General features: G+C 43.8%; 1 protein-coding gene across 1 annotated transcript in view; it reads left to right on the top strand.

The window, feature by feature from the left end:
- The window catches only part of LOC121917411 (transcription initiation factor TFIID subunit 4B-like), a 112,030-nt gene that overhangs the window by 73,364 nt on the left and 23,270 nt on the right, over positions 1-15,396 (top strand). Inside the window, 2 exon segments of the mRNA XM_042443350.1 lie at positions 14,756-14,776; positions 14,778-14,876. Coding sequence (XP_042299284.1) covers positions 14,756-14,776; positions 14,778-14,876 — 120 coding nt within the window.

The following is a 15,396-nucleotide window of genomic DNA, read 5'->3' as shown; positions in this document are numbered from 1 at the left end:
CCCTGGCCTATGTGCTCCCCTCCAGGCGATGGTGCACCCTGGAAGCCATTTACCTGCGCTTCCTCACTCAGCAGTGGCGACCTCCTGGGTTCCTCTCCCAGCAGAGGACTCCTTGGAAGAGAGGAAGGAAGAAGGAAGGGCGGCAGCCCTTCCCACCACCCTCCCTTGGTGACCCCCTCCTCTGCCTCCTGCTGATCTGTTCTGCCAAGGCTAGCCTCCCTGCTTTCTGGCCAAAGCTGCCACCTCCTTCAGCTGACCAGCAGGAGGCAGAGGAGGGGAGTCACCAAAGGAGCTGACAACAGGTGCGGTGGGCAGGGCTGCCTTCCTTCCTTCTTACCTTTTAAGGAGCCCTCTGCTGGGAGGGAGGTTGCTGCCGCTGCCACTGCCAAAGAGCAAGGAAGAACAGGCAAGTGGCTTCCAGGGCACACCATTGTCCAGAGGAGAGTATAGAGGTCAGGGCTCCCCCTCCCCATGCTTGCCACTGCCCTCCCATCAGCCCAATGGGAGTCCTACATTGACCCACCCTTCACCCAGCCCACCCAACCAGCCTTTTTTCCTCAGTGGTGGCTCAGCCTCATGCCAGCACCACTGTTGTGGACAACAGACTTAAACATCCATGGATTTTGGTATTCGTAGGGGGATTCGTAACAGATCCCCCACAGCTATCGAGGCCTGACTGTGCTTTTAAAATGGTAAAATAAACTAGGAAGATCTTTAGACAAAAGTATGGAAGCCAGCATGATGTAGTGGGAGTGGTGTCACTGGGGGGAGATGCGTGGAGTGCGCTGGTTGATACCTGGTTGGGGCCCTCGCCCTTTCTTGCTGTGCTTCGGTTTTCCTCAGGAGAACTGGGCCATGGCATGGAGCCAGGATGAGTGCACATATGGCTCCCCGGCCCTCCTTGCTGTAACCTGATCCTCCCGAGGAAAAACAGAGCCTCAGCAGGGAGGGGTGGGGGGTGCACCCACACTCGGCCTGGCTGAGCCTACTCCCACCTCCTTGTGGAAGCCCTGCCCCTTCCAGTTCTAAAGCACCACTCCTGCTGCCCAGTAACCCTGCCCCCCGCACTAGGTGGCACCATAGTCAGGGACGCTCCTGTGTAGTGGTCTGAGTGTTGGACTCCGACTCTAGAGAAAAGGGTTTGAATTCCTGCTTAGTCATAGAAACTCACAATCATAGTTTGTTGCCTCACAGGAAGGCAAAGGCAAAAACCTTTATGAATAAATCTTCCCAAGAAAACCCCCTCATAGGTTCACATTAGAGCTAGCATAAGCCAGAACCAAATTGAAGACAAACAACAGCACAGAAGGAGAATAAATATTAAAGTGCCTTCCCTCAGTTTGTGCACCCTCACCTTTCTTTCCTTCCCACGAACACCTGGTTTTTTGCAGGTGCATCTTGACAAATCACTAGTGTGATCTAGGAAAATCTCGAACAGTAGAAAGCAGGTTATTTCCTTGCTGTAGTGAAGAGTTTGGTGTTCAAAGATAAGAGGTCAGATAGAGCCAGAGCCTTCTTACCTGGCTGCGTTCTTCACAAATGGAGAGAAACTGCAGCAGGATAGTCAGACATCTTTCTCTCTTAGAAGGTCTCGCCTTTCGGCATGGTTCCAACAGCAGTGTTTCTTCATTACTGCTGGTAGCAGCCTTATTGGTTATCTGAAAAACATCATTCAGTTTAGTCATCTTTAGATACTAGTGACTCAGCAGACGAACCTCTGGTTTAAAGGGTGAGGCCAGTTCTGTGCACGCTGCGCTCCAGAAAAATCCATTGCACAGGCTTGAAGGATACATTCAATCTCTGGAAAAGCCTTGTAGCGATAGGCGAGGGACGAAACGGCAGGTGTAAAGATGCACTGGAAGCCGCAGACCCAATCCTGCATGCAGGCAGTTCAGGACTTTGGTCGCTTGAGACTGACCAGGGATGACAGTCTTGTTCGGCAGCATCCTGAATGACCAAGCAGCCTTTTTTTAAGGAGAGCACTGCTTGCTCCATATGGAGAGGGGCCTAGAAAAGGTGGCCTAAAGAAAGCTCATCCCCAACAACCCGGTTGGCTAGCCACGGCCAACGGGCATCTTCTGATGCGGTCAAAGACAAAGAGACAAAGGCACACACCAGCCTCCAAAGGTGCAAATAGACTAACGCTTGCATGCTGGAACATCAGAACCATGCAAGATTCTGCAGATAGTGGATGTCCTGAGTGCCGTTCTGTTCTAATAGCCCATGAACTGTCACAACTTAACATCAACATCACTGCTCTTAATGAAGTTCGTCTCCACGAGGAAGGCAGACTTAAAGAACACGGTGCCGGCTACACACTCTACTGGTCTGGCAAACCCAAAACTGAAAAACATCTTTCAGGTGTAGGCTTTATGATCAAAAACTCCATTGCCTCCAAACTCAAAACCTTGCCAACAGGACACTCTGATCACATTATCTCCTTACGCCGCCCACATGTTGTTCTCTTCAGTATATATGCCCCAACTATGCAAGCCGACCCTGCGGAGAAAGACAAATTCTACTCAGACCTACGCCACCTTACACAGAAAGTCCCTGCAGAAGACAAAATCATTATCCTTGGTGACTTCAATGCCAGAGTAGGAAAGAACTTCGAAGCCTGGAAAGGTGTTTTAGGCAAGCATGGTGTTGGAAACTGTAATGATAATGGACGCCTCCTGCTAGAGTTTTGTGCAGAACAGCAGCTGACTATTACAAACACCATCTTTCAGCAGAAAGATAGCCTGAAGACAACCTGGATGCATCTCCGATCCAAACACTGGCACCTCATTGACTATATCCTAGTGCGCCAGAGAAATATTCACGATGTCCGTCATACCCAAGTGATGCCCAGTGCAGAATGTCAAACAGATCATCGCCTTGTCAGATGCAAACTAAATCTTCATTTTCAGTTCAAACCTAAGAGGGATGGCACCCTAAAGAGGAGACTCCAAGTCAACAATCTTCAACAAGCTGCCATGAGAGACAACTTCCAGGCAAAATTGCAATCAAAACTTGAAGACCATCCTGTAGACTCTTCTCCTACAGTGCTTTGGCAACATATCAAAAACAGCATCCTGCAATCTGCGGAAGACTCCTTAGGGTTCTCCCTCAAGAAAAACCAAGACTGGTTTGATGAAAACAACCAAGAGATCCAGGAGCTGTTGGCAAAGAAGAGAACTGCTCACCAGGCACACCTCACCCAGCCGTCCTGCCATGTAAAAAAAGCAGCCTTTCGTCTTGCATGTAGTCAACTCCAACAAAAACTCTGAGACATTCAGAACAAATGGTGGATCAACTTAGCAGAAAAGACACAACGTTGTGCAGATCAGGGTGATTCCAGAGGATTTTATGAAGCTCTTAAAGCAGTGTTTGGACCTACATATCAGATCCAAAGCTCCCTATACAGTACAGATGGTCAAACACTAATCACTGATAAAGCTTCCATTCTGAACCGATGGGCTGAACATTTCCAAAGCCTCTTTAGTGCCAATCGAGTAGTCCAAGACTCAGCTATTCAACATAAGACACAACAACCAGTGAAAAATGAATTGGACATAGCTCCCACTTTGGAAGAAACCCTCAAGGCCATACAGCAGATGGAAAAAGGTAAGGCAGCCGGGACTGATAAAATTCCACCTGAAGCTTGGAAATACAGAGGTCATGTACTCCATGGTAAACTCCATGAGCTCCTTGTGAGTTGCTGGGGAAAAGGTGAATTGCCATCAGATCTCCAAGATGCAGTCATCATCACCCTGTACAAGAAAAAAGGAGCAAAATCGGATTGCTCAAACTATCGAGGTATAACACTGCTCTCCATTGCTGGAAAAATCCTTGCAAGGATACTGCTGAACAGATTAGTTCCTGCTATTGCAGAAGAACTTCTTCCTGAAAGCCAGTGCGGCTTTAGAGCTAATAGGAGCACTACAGACATGGTATTTGCCCTTAGACAACTGCAAGAGAAATGTAGAGAGCAGAACAAAGGACTCTGTGTAACATTTGTCGACCTCACCAGAGCCTTCGACACTGTGAGTAGAAAAGGTCTGTGGCAGATCCTGGAACGACTAGGATGCCCCCCCAATTCCTCAAAATGATCATCCTGCTACATGAAGGCTAGCAAGGCCAAGTCAGATATGGCGATGCTCTCTCGGAGCCCTTTCTAATAACTAATGGTGGGAAACAAGTTTGTGTTCTCACTCCAACTCTATTCACATCACCCAAGGAGACTTTCCGCTGTGCTTTCTGCAACCGGGCCTGTTTGTCCCAGATTGGCCTTTTTAGTCACCAACGCGCTTGTACAAAGCGCGGGATGAGTCCTTCCTAAATCTTCGTTCGCGAAGGGAAGCCAGAGAGAGAGAGATACTAGTGAACTAAAACAGTGAGAGCCACCTCCTGATTCCCACAGTTTGTAGGATGTCTTTGGCTGAAATTTGGACAGTTCCAGTTGACTCTGCAGGAGGGAGATTTCTGTCAGTAATTCCCAATGACAGTAGAAGTGCACTCAAAAAGCAGAATATCTAGGAAAACTGTTGTACAGTAACAGTCCCTAATGTGCTGCTGATTCCTCAAATTCAACTAACCAGATTTTCATAGTGAAATTTCAACGAGCTTAATGATGAAGATGTCACAAGCTATTAGATACAAGATCTGGACCTCCATTGCTTCCCTGGTAGGATTCTGGTCATTAAGGAATCTTTCTGTTCAGTTTCAAGAAACTTGTGCACTTACCGTCATAGACATGATTTTTACCAGTACAGTATCTAGAATGTGGCTGACCTTCATGGTTGACACATCTGTATTCCCATACTTTTCATAATGATACTCATGTGCTGATTACCTGTGTTTAGTAGACTTCCTTGTAGACTAGTGTGGCAAATCAAATGCACCACTACATATGTGCCACCAGAATATGCATTTCAGTTGCAGAGCTCCAATTTACTGTTGCTTCCACTTACATCTTCGATTGCTCCTGTGGTTTTTCTTTAGCACATTCACCAAGGAAGTCTGCTTTAATTCAACAGAGTTGCTTATGTGGATAGCAATTAGAGGTAGACATTCTTCAAATGTTGAAAAAAGAGAGGGGGAAAATGAATATAGTTAGAGAGATGGGGTGAAACAGATGGACTAAAGTGGTTTCCAGCCGCTTTAAAGGCGGGGCATTTAGATGATGCATGCCTTGAAAGCAGCTGGAAACCAGATGGAAGCCATGATCCAGGGCTAAAAACCAGAGCAAAAAGAAACCAGCATATTCCGACTTAGCCTGGAAAATGTGCACTTTCACTACTGCTTATAAACACCCTGATGCGAGTGTGAGGCTGCAGCAAAGGAAAGGAAAGAAATGAAAGTGGGACATTTCCAATTGATGAAAGTACAATATGCACAAACTGGACAGTTCAACAGGGTGGCATGAGATGAAGGGAGGTGAAGGGGACATGTATGGGGAGCCTTCATGATTGTGCTTTGTCAGTGAATCACTTGCACACTGATGCCCTGTATGGGTGCAGCGTTGACATGCAACTGTGGTTGATTAGAGGGGCAGCCATGCAATGGAATAGCATCTGGATGGATGTGGGATGTACTAGGAGGTAGTAGGTGGTGTGTTTGTGCAACGGTGTGCATGTATGGTGGGGAGGCAACAAAAAAATTACCCATTGCGGTCAGTCCTTGTGTAGTTGGCCTGCTTTGGGAACAGGTTGTGCAAGCATCAGGGTTTTGACCTGCTTTGGAAAGAAGGAGGATCAAGACCCTCTTTCCTTCCCATCTGTTCCGTCCCATATATATATCTTATATGGGAAACTGACATCTTACTTCAGAATGAAGTGACAGCCAATACTTCATGGAATCAAGATTTTATTTAGTTTACATTTGTGAAGTAGGTAATTAAAGTAAGTAATTTTTCCCTTCAGTTTCATCTTAGTGATGATCATCCTTCAGCTTTTACACAGCCTCTTCACCTAGATCTTTTCAAAATCCATATAGATAGCTGTTTTCTGAGGAAAAAATAATGCTCAATTACTTAAGCTATTGAATAGTTGCAACTTTCATCATTCATACACAACAAATGTCAATAGAACTAGTTAGAGAGAATTAACAATCCCTTAATAGACTTATATTTTGTTCCATTTCAGTAAATACATTCCTGATAGCAAGGAAATCATTATTTTTCAAACCCAGTTTCCAGTTATCTCCATCTTCTGATTCTGAACCTTCATTTTGAGTTTAAGAAAACACAAGGCTGGCAAAAATGGGAAATGAATAACTCAACTTCCATGTTAAAAACATTTCAAAATATGTGTTTAAAATATTTGTTAGATTTTCCCACCTGAAGCTGAAAAATGGAAGAATGTGGAACAAGTGCAGTTACATGTCTGTGTTTTGTATTCTGAAATGCGGACCACTGTACCACTAACCCCACTACCTTTGAATCTTGACTGTGTGTCTGTGTGAATGATCAGTACAGTCCGCCTTCGGTGTACGCACCCTCGCCGTATGCTGCTTTAAGCTTACACAGATGGTAAGCGACAGACAAAATGGCACATGCCCTGGAGGCACCGTCGTGCGCAGGAGCATGCCACCATTCGAATCAATGGAACTAAAGCATATGCGTTACACGGGGGGTGGGTTCCAGAATGGATCCCCGCAAATGACAAGGGCAGACTGTATAGCATTCTCCATAAAATACTGTTCATGGGGGGTAAGAATGTAGGGAATATACAACCTTTCTCAATTTTTACCCTACATTCTAAGTAATTTGTTTTAGACTTTTTAGAGTGGTGTTCTGGGCTTTCACATATCTAATTTGAATGAAGATACTTCTCAAATCCTACATGGAAGATCAGTGGAAATGTAAACATGCTCAAACAGGGAAGAAGAAAGAATGCAATTGAGTAAATATGTGAGGACAAAGTTTTAGATATGGAGGTACCTGATAATTTTATGGATAATTTTGCATGAACAAGAGCTTGTATCCTTTTTAAATTTTATTATATTTATTAAATTTTAAGACATAATATATACATACATATGTCTAATAGACATACAATACATACAACACATAACCATATACACTTGCAGACTTCTGCCCACCACCAACCCTTCTAAAAACTTGCTTACTTTATCCCAACTAGACATTTTACCACCTTGTTCCTTCCTCCCCCTTAAAAAACACCCTATTGACTTACAGCTTTTCTCAGAATGTATCTTCATAAATTATTCATTAATACCCCTCATAATATTTTCTTATTCACACTTTAAACAAATTCTCATTATTATGCAATTTTATCTTCATTAATATTCCTATCTGTATATAAATTGAAAAGTACCTGCCTCATCTACTAGTTCTCAGAATCATAGTTAACATATCAATCTTTTTTCATACATTCTATAAAAGATGTCTAAATATCTAGAAAATTTTCTATAGTATTCTGTTTAATGAAGTTGGTTAGTTTTTCCATTTCTATTATTATTATTATTTCTATCTCTTTCAATATAATCTGGTAAATTTTTTGTTCTCCAGTGCCTTGCTAATACCATTTTAGTAGCTATTAGCATGTATTTAATTAAACTATCATGTTTCTTAATCACTTTGTCTTCCTCACCTATCGTACCACATTGCCATCACAATATCATCTTATGTAGATTTTCTTTGAGATTGTTTGGACATTTAAATCTTGAACTCTTTCCCTCCCATTGATCTATTTCAATTTCGTGACCCACATTTTTTTGCCCAACTAATAATGTACTCCTTAACTTATTCTTCTGTGTTGAACCTAAGTAATAATTTATAGGTTTTACTTATTAATTGGTTATTCTCTGTAAAAAGCAATTTTTCAAACATCGATTTATCTCCCTCATATTACCAGATCTTCAAATCTTCCTTTATTATTCCTCTTAGTTGGTAATATGCCATTTAATCAAACCTCTTCTTTTTTCAATTCTTCATTTCTCTTAATTTTTTAAGACTCCAAATCTTTTTAAAAATACCGTGGTAACCGTGAGGATCCGCCTTACCCAGGCACGAATTACCAGAATTTTTCGGGATACGAAAAAAATCCCATAGGGATTTATTGTTTCGGTTACGAAGGTTTTTTCGGGTTAAGAAAAACCTCGGCGCTATTTTCCGCCACCGGAGGGCAGCAGAGAGCTATTTTTCCATTACGCGCCTATGGCAATTCAGGTCGAACGTTTTTGGTTACAAAATGCCGCGGAACGAATTAATTTCGTAACCCGAGGTACCACTGTATGTCAAATCATATTTTATTGTTTCACTTCAAACAAATGTAGGATAGCACAGAATTACTATTATACCGTATATTTCGGCATATAGACGACTGGGTGTATAAGACGACCCCCAACTTTACAACTTAAATAGAGTATTTGGGATTACTCACCGTATAGACCACCCCTCTTCCACGATAAGTCAGAAAGGAGCTGAAGGCACATGACAACAACAAACAGCAGTGGCGGCAGAAAAGAAAGGGGGGGGAGAGAAAAAAGGAAAAGGAAGAAAGAAAAAGGAGGAGGGAGGAAGAGGAAAAGAAGAAGCGAGGAGGAAGGGGGGGAGAAGAAGAGGTGGAGAAAAATAAGAGTAACAGGGGAAGAAAAAGTAGGAGGAGGAGGAGGAAGAAAAGAAGATGGGAAGAAAAGCGAAGAGGGGAGGAGAAAGCAGAAGATTAAGGGAAGAGGAAAGGGGCGGAGGAGAAAAAAGAAGGGAAGAAGAGGAGGAGAAAGAGGAAGAGGGGAAGAAAAAGAAGAAGGGGGAGGAAAAGAAGAAAAAGAATAGGAGGAGGGAGGAGGAAAGAGGAAGGCCCAGCTAGCTGGTGCCTTCTCCCGAGGCAGGGGAGCCACGAGGCATGTCCTCTGCTCGGAGAAGGCCTTGAACAACATGGGCTCTTTGGACCCAACCGCTGGCTTGGCCTTCTGATAATGTCCTAGAGTTGGAAGAGACCCCAAGGGCCATCTAGTCCCACCCCATTCTGCCATGCAGGAAATCACAAATCAAAGCATCCCCAACAGATGGCCATCCAGCCTCTGCTTAACAACCTCCAAAGAAGGAGACTTCAGTATACTCCGAGGAAAGAGTGTGTTCCACTTCTGAAATAGCATACACAAACATTATTTCACCTGCCTGACAATTCTTCCCGCCCTTCCTCTTGGTGCATCTACACTGTAGGATTAATGCAGTTTGAAGCCACTTAAGAGCTGCTCATCCATTGGAATCCTATGATTTGTAGTTTTATAGGTTTTTGCCTTCTCTGCCCAAAGAATGTGGGGGGGGGCTGCTCCAAACTACAAATCCCAGGGATTCTGTATGGATGGAGCCGTGGCAGTTCAAGTGGTCCTATTGGAATCCTAGGATTTGTAGTTTTATAAAACTTATAAAAACTACAAATCCTATGCTTCTGTGTGGATGGAGCCATGACAATTAAAGTGGATGGCGCATTCTACTTCTACAATGTAGATACACCGTGAGAGGCATGTGAGAAGAAGAAAGAAAGAAAGAAAGGAAAGTGGGAAGCCTGGAAAAAGCCTCCAGACAGACTCCTAAAGAGCAGCCTGGCTGGTTTCTCTGCGCACCAAGAGGAGTTGTTTTTCTTTTCTCTTCCAGTTAGCCAAGAAAAGAAACAAAGGTCAAAAACACAGGGCAGCAATAGTCCAGTTGAGAGGACTTTAATGCCCCAACCCAGTGCTAGGGAATCCTGGGAACTGGAGTTTATTGTGGCACCAGAGCTCTCTGACAGAGAAGGCTCAACTCTCACAAAACTACATTTCCCAGAATTCCCTAGCACTGAGCCAAGCAGTTAAAGCGAGTCTCAGATTGCATTATTGCTGGTGTGTTTTGGAATAACTCCAGCCTGGCAACAAAAGTGAGTCCTTGTTTCCTCCTTCCCAACTGACTGGGGAGCTTCTCTTTCCCCCCAACAAGGCTCCATCCTTCACAAGAGAAGGGAAGAGGAGAAGCAAGGTAGAGTGCAGGAAACCTCTGCTCCTTCTCTTGGGAAGGACTGAGCTCAGGAGAGAAGGTAGAGACCTCCCCAGAGAGGAATGCCACGCTTTCCCCCTGGTGCCCGGGAAAAGGGAGGACGGGGGAAGGGAGAGGAGGGAGCAAGAAGGGAAGAGAAGGAGAAGAGAAAAGAAAGGACAAAGGAAGGGAGAGAAGGAAGGAGGGAGGAAAGGAAGGAAGGAAGGAAGGAAAGGAAAAGTGGTGGAGAAAGAGAAAGAAACCTAGGAAGGGAAGGGAAGGAAGAAGGGAGAAAAGGGAAGAAAGGAAGGGAAGGAAGGAAGGAGGGAGGAGGGAGGGAGGAAAAGGGGAGGGGAGGAAGGAAGGAAGGGAAAGGGAGGAGGGGAGGGGAGAGGAAGGAGGAGGGGGAGGGGAGCTAGGGACGGCCGTGGGCTCTCTTTAGACAGCCGGCTGGCTTGGCCTTCTCCGGGCCGAGAACATGCCGCGCAGCTCCTCTGCCTTTGGGGAAGGCTAACCAGCCGGCTGGGGTCCTAAGGGAGCCCCAGCGGCAAAGCCCTCCCCAAGGCAAAGGAGCCGCGCGGTGTGTTCTCCACCTTGGGGAGAAGGCTTTGCCTGCGCGGGCTCTCTTTAGGACCCAGCCGGGCGGCTTGGTCTTTTTTTTCCGGCATACTGACGACCCCCAAGTTTGGCAAAGATTTTCCTGGGCAAAAGTAGTCTATATACACCGGAAATACGGACAATTAATGTAACAAAGTTGTCACTGCCTTGTTTTGAGGAGTGGTCCATAACTTATATCAGATTCTTGAAGGATCTGTGACACCCAGGTCGGAACCACTATACCTCATGGTTTAGCCGCATGACCCTGAGATTCTTCAGAAAAAAAAAGGAGGCAGGATCAAAAAATAAAAAACCTTTTTCATGGCATATTAGATTATGTAAGCATCCAGTCAAAGGGAGCAGGGCTTGTGGTTATGATGCCAATTCTGATATTGTAAGGCCCCAAGTGCCAGGAAGAGTGAGTTCCTCTCATTGTCCCCAGCTTCTGCCAAACCTCGCAGTTTGAAACCATGTAAAAATGCAAGTAGATAAATAGGTACCACTTTGGTGGGAAGATATCATTGCTCTGAGCACTCATGCTGGCCATGTGTTCACGAGTTTCTCTTCACACACTGGGCTCTTCGGCTTAGTAACAGAAATGAAAACCACTCCTACATTCAGTCACAGACGACAATCTTGTCAAGGGAAAAACCTACCTTTAAAGGCATCCAATCATCTCCTAATATATCAAATAAGACTGGATTCCCGTTCACCTTTTGTGTATTCCAAATCCCTTCCTGCCCTCTCATTTCTGGGGACTCCAGATCTTGTCTAGCTGTTGTGAAAACCATGAGCATAATCAGTTAGATCATACAGAATTGTATTTTTTTTAATATTGTGAAGCTGGCTGAGTCCCAGTTCGGGGAAAAGAGCGGGATACAAACAACAACAACAACCCCTATATATTCCCAATAATAAACAAACTCTCTACTTTGGTAAACCTCACAGGTTTGATTGGGAGGGCAAACGTTAGGTGTCCCACAGATCTCTATGGAGGGGGGTTAGCTTTAAAGGTTTAAATATGAGGGGGCAAACATAATCTTGTTGCAGTTCCCCCTCCCCCTGCATGTATGATGACTGTTACCCTCAGGCCTCAGTCAGGGTCCTTTTGTTCGGTTTGTCCCACCTCCCAAAGCCGCGTACTCAAGCCTCACAGGCTTTCCATTGACCCTTTCTTCAAGACAGGTAGCTATTACTTCATCCAGCGATAGACTCGCTACCCCCTCTATTTTTCTATTCCAGTTAGCTCTGTACAGGGTTGTTTGAATGGATTATTTCTGTGTGTGTCTTTTATATTATAATAAAAGTGCATGCAATTCCTCATGCCTGGAGTCTCTATTAGCGATTACCAGTAGAACTGGTGCTTAATTCCTGCATATGTTACCCCTCTTGCCAACACCCAGCTCGATATTCCCCACATTAATTAAAATATTAGATTGCAGGGGTCAGTGGAGATTCTACAAGCCCATACATTTAGATTACAATTATTTCCAAATTCTTTGTCCAGTATGTATTCCACGATATCCAAGTGACCCCCCCAAAAACAAGGGTAATAGTGGGAAATATACTCTATCTGTGTATTAGCATTAGCAACAAATCCATACACTTGGCTTTCCAATTTATAACTGGAGTTGTGTGGATGGTTGTGTGTAAACTTTATAAAAGTGAAATCTCATTTCTTTGAAATGGAAAGCAAATTATTCTCTGCCCAGTTTTAAGAAAAAAGGTTTCCCCTTCTTAAAAATGCTTTATGTGATTCAGCTATGCTGCAATGCCATTCACTATTGGGAAGGACTTAAAAAATGTCCCCTTGCTTTATTTGTGCTTCAGGTCAGATTAACTAAATGGTGTATTGTGTCACCTAGAATCCTGACAGCTTCAACACCAGACTTAAAAAAAACCCTATACATTTTATATTAAAAAAAGCCAGCAGCTACAAAGACCATTTTACCATTTCTGCAATGTTTTCATAGCAATTTGATTTTACAGTTTTTTAAAGAGAAATCTTTGTACTTGGAAACAGATGGAAAAATCGAAGAAGGAAAAATGGGCTTGAAATCCTTTTGACTGGCTTCTTCTCAGAACTTTGCCCTTTCAGTAATGTCCAAATGTCTAGAAGAATACTCAGTGTACGGGGTCCACATTTTGCTTCCTCTGGTTGAGGAACCGTCACATCCCTACTCGTAAGCATTTATGGCTGTTGGCTTACGTCAACCACTTCAACAATTAAAGGCACATAACTGGTACAAGTATACATATACTAATCAGTGATGTTTATCAACACTATGCTCTTAAAGAGGTACTATTCCAGTGTGATCCTCTAGCCAGCCTCCTGTTGCATGCTGGGATTGGCAGTTTTAAGGAGTTGAACTTCTCTGCCTGAGAATTCTAAATACCCCCTCTTAAAACTTGCCAGTCCCAGCATGCACAGGAGGCAGCTAGAGGAGTCACCACGGAATAGTACCTCTTTAAGAAGCTCGGTCTGATAAACGCCAGTGTCTGCAGTATGAAATTACTTACATATGTGATTAACCATCTAGATCCAACATCTCTGAATTCCCTATTTCCTCTCATTCAACAACCCAAAAGGGGCGGCGTTAGAGCCCCTTTTAATAATAATAATATAATATAATAATAATAATAATAATAAATTTTTTTGTATACCGCTTTCCATAGATCAAAGCGGTTTACAGACCAATAAAAAGCATAAAACATCTATAAAAATAAATAAAACCACTAATACAAAGTATACAAAATCTGAACACAATCATTCAACAGGTAAGGCAGAGAATCGATGGGAAGGGAATACACAGCTTCATTTTACAGGGGGGAAGGCTTGACAGAGAGAGGAAGGTTTTGAGCCTCTTTTTAAATGTTACCAGGGAGGTCACAAGACGGAGCTCCTCGGGGAGACCATTCTAAATTTGCGGGGCCGCCACTGAAGGCCATCCGGGATGTAGAAACATGTTGGAAGATGGATTTCCAACAAGTTCTTCCCGGTTGTTCTGAGTGTGCAGGGCGGATTATATGGGGAGATGCGGTCCCTCAAGTAACTCGGGCCCAACCATATAGGTTTATAGGTAAATAACCAACACCTTGTATGGGTGTGGAAGCAAATAGGCAGCCAGTGGAGATCTTTCAGAATAGGTGTTATATGGTCAAACCTGGATGCACCGGTGACCAATCTGGCTGCCATGTTTTGTACTAGCTGAAGCTTCCAGGCTTGGTACAAGGATAGCCCCATGTAGAGCGCATTACAGAAATCTAGACGAGAGGTTACCAGAGTGTGTACCACAGTTTCAAGCTCCCTTTGGCCTTTCTAGGCTGGATCAGGGCCAGGGCACATGGATACCTGGCCCCAATCCAGCAGAATCCACCCAGAGATCTCCTCCTTTTCGGGCTGAAAAACAGCCGTCCTTCTCCCTTAGAGCCAGCCTTTCCCTATGCCACACCCTAAGCAGACAGAAGCCCGCTAGTGTGTGTAATCAGCAGTCTGACTTCAATCCCGGTTGGGGATGTGCATGTCAAACACCTGCCCCCAATCCAGCCCCAAGCAGGCTCAACAGGCTGCCGCGTACAGCCCATTGTCTCTGATAGTGTTTTTCGTGGGGACTGGTTCATACATTTGCTCTTACCCTGAAGAATTCTCTAGTGGGCATGTCAGTATGTATGTTTCTGGTACTAAAAGAGGGTGCACTTTTGTCTGCACAGACAAACTCCATGTTCTGTGACAGTGAAGCTATTTCAACATATTGTAAATGGCTTAGAATGGATGTAGGATGTGTTCATATATCAAACCTATTTTCTTTAAGTTAAAAGGGAAACAGAAATGCATATTTTATATAGGTTCTTTGAGAGGAAGTGGAAATCTCAGTCCTTATAATTTGTTTTTATTTAAAAAATGCTGTTTTGATATTTGGGACCATACTTATGTCTGCACTGTGCAATCTTCTTTGTAGGGTTTTAATTCCTAATGTATTGTGATCTTTAATTCATTGTCACTAAGTACACTGGGACTGAGCCTCATTGCTTTGGAAACTCTATATGGATCAAATTGCAATGTGGTGGCTCTTTGAAAACCTTTAAGCTTCTCACTAGAAAAAGCAAGGCAAGGTCAAAAGACTGGGCGTGATAGGTCAACTGCACTTGAGGGTGCTGAAATCTATCCCTTTCCTTCATGTTCTTTTTCCTTTAAATTAGATGCAGCAATTAGAGCTTGCAAAAGATGCAGCAAAGGGAGGCTAATCGTGCAGCTCTGGCAGCTTTGGGCCAAGAAGAAGAGAGACCCCTGGAATCTGTTAGCCTTGCCTCTGGATTTGAGGTATGTATGTCATGTTGCATTTTCTCTTCTGGTTACAAATCATTCAACTAGTGAACCTTGTTTTGTTAGAATGTGTTGCCTCCTCTGGGGCCATCTCATATAGCTGAATATTTCTATCCATTTTATAGGAAGTGAAGGAATGTTTTGGCATCCAGAGAAGTCTTTTTGATTGTATAGTGTGTTCAGTTCTGAGAGACTTGTTTTAGTGCTCCTGCAGCAAAATGTAGTATACGAAAGAGAAGTGCTCCTCCATTTCCTGTAAGTGTGGGCTGATGAGTGAGATTTAAAAAGAAATACAGTCGGCCCTTCTTATATGGCAATTTTTATACACGGATTCAAGTATCCATGGTTGAAATGTTAAAAAAGTAAATTTCAATATCAAACCTTCTTTTTCATTTTATATGGGACACCATTTGCTATGTCATTATATTTAATCGGACTTGAGCATCCATGGATTTTGTTATACACGAGGGGGATCGGAACTAAACCCCAGCGTATAAGAAGGGCCACTGTATTAGAG

Source organism: Sceloporus undulatus, unplaced genomic scaffold (genome assembly GCF_019175285.1).
Source record: "Sceloporus undulatus isolate JIND9_A2432 ecotype Alabama unplaced genomic scaffold, SceUnd_v1.1 scaffold_17, whole genome shotgun sequence".
Classification (NCBI taxonomy): domain Eukaryota; kingdom Metazoa; phylum Chordata; class Lepidosauria; order Squamata; family Phrynosomatidae; genus Sceloporus; species Sceloporus undulatus.
This window is presented reverse-complemented; position numbering and strand designations above follow the sequence as displayed.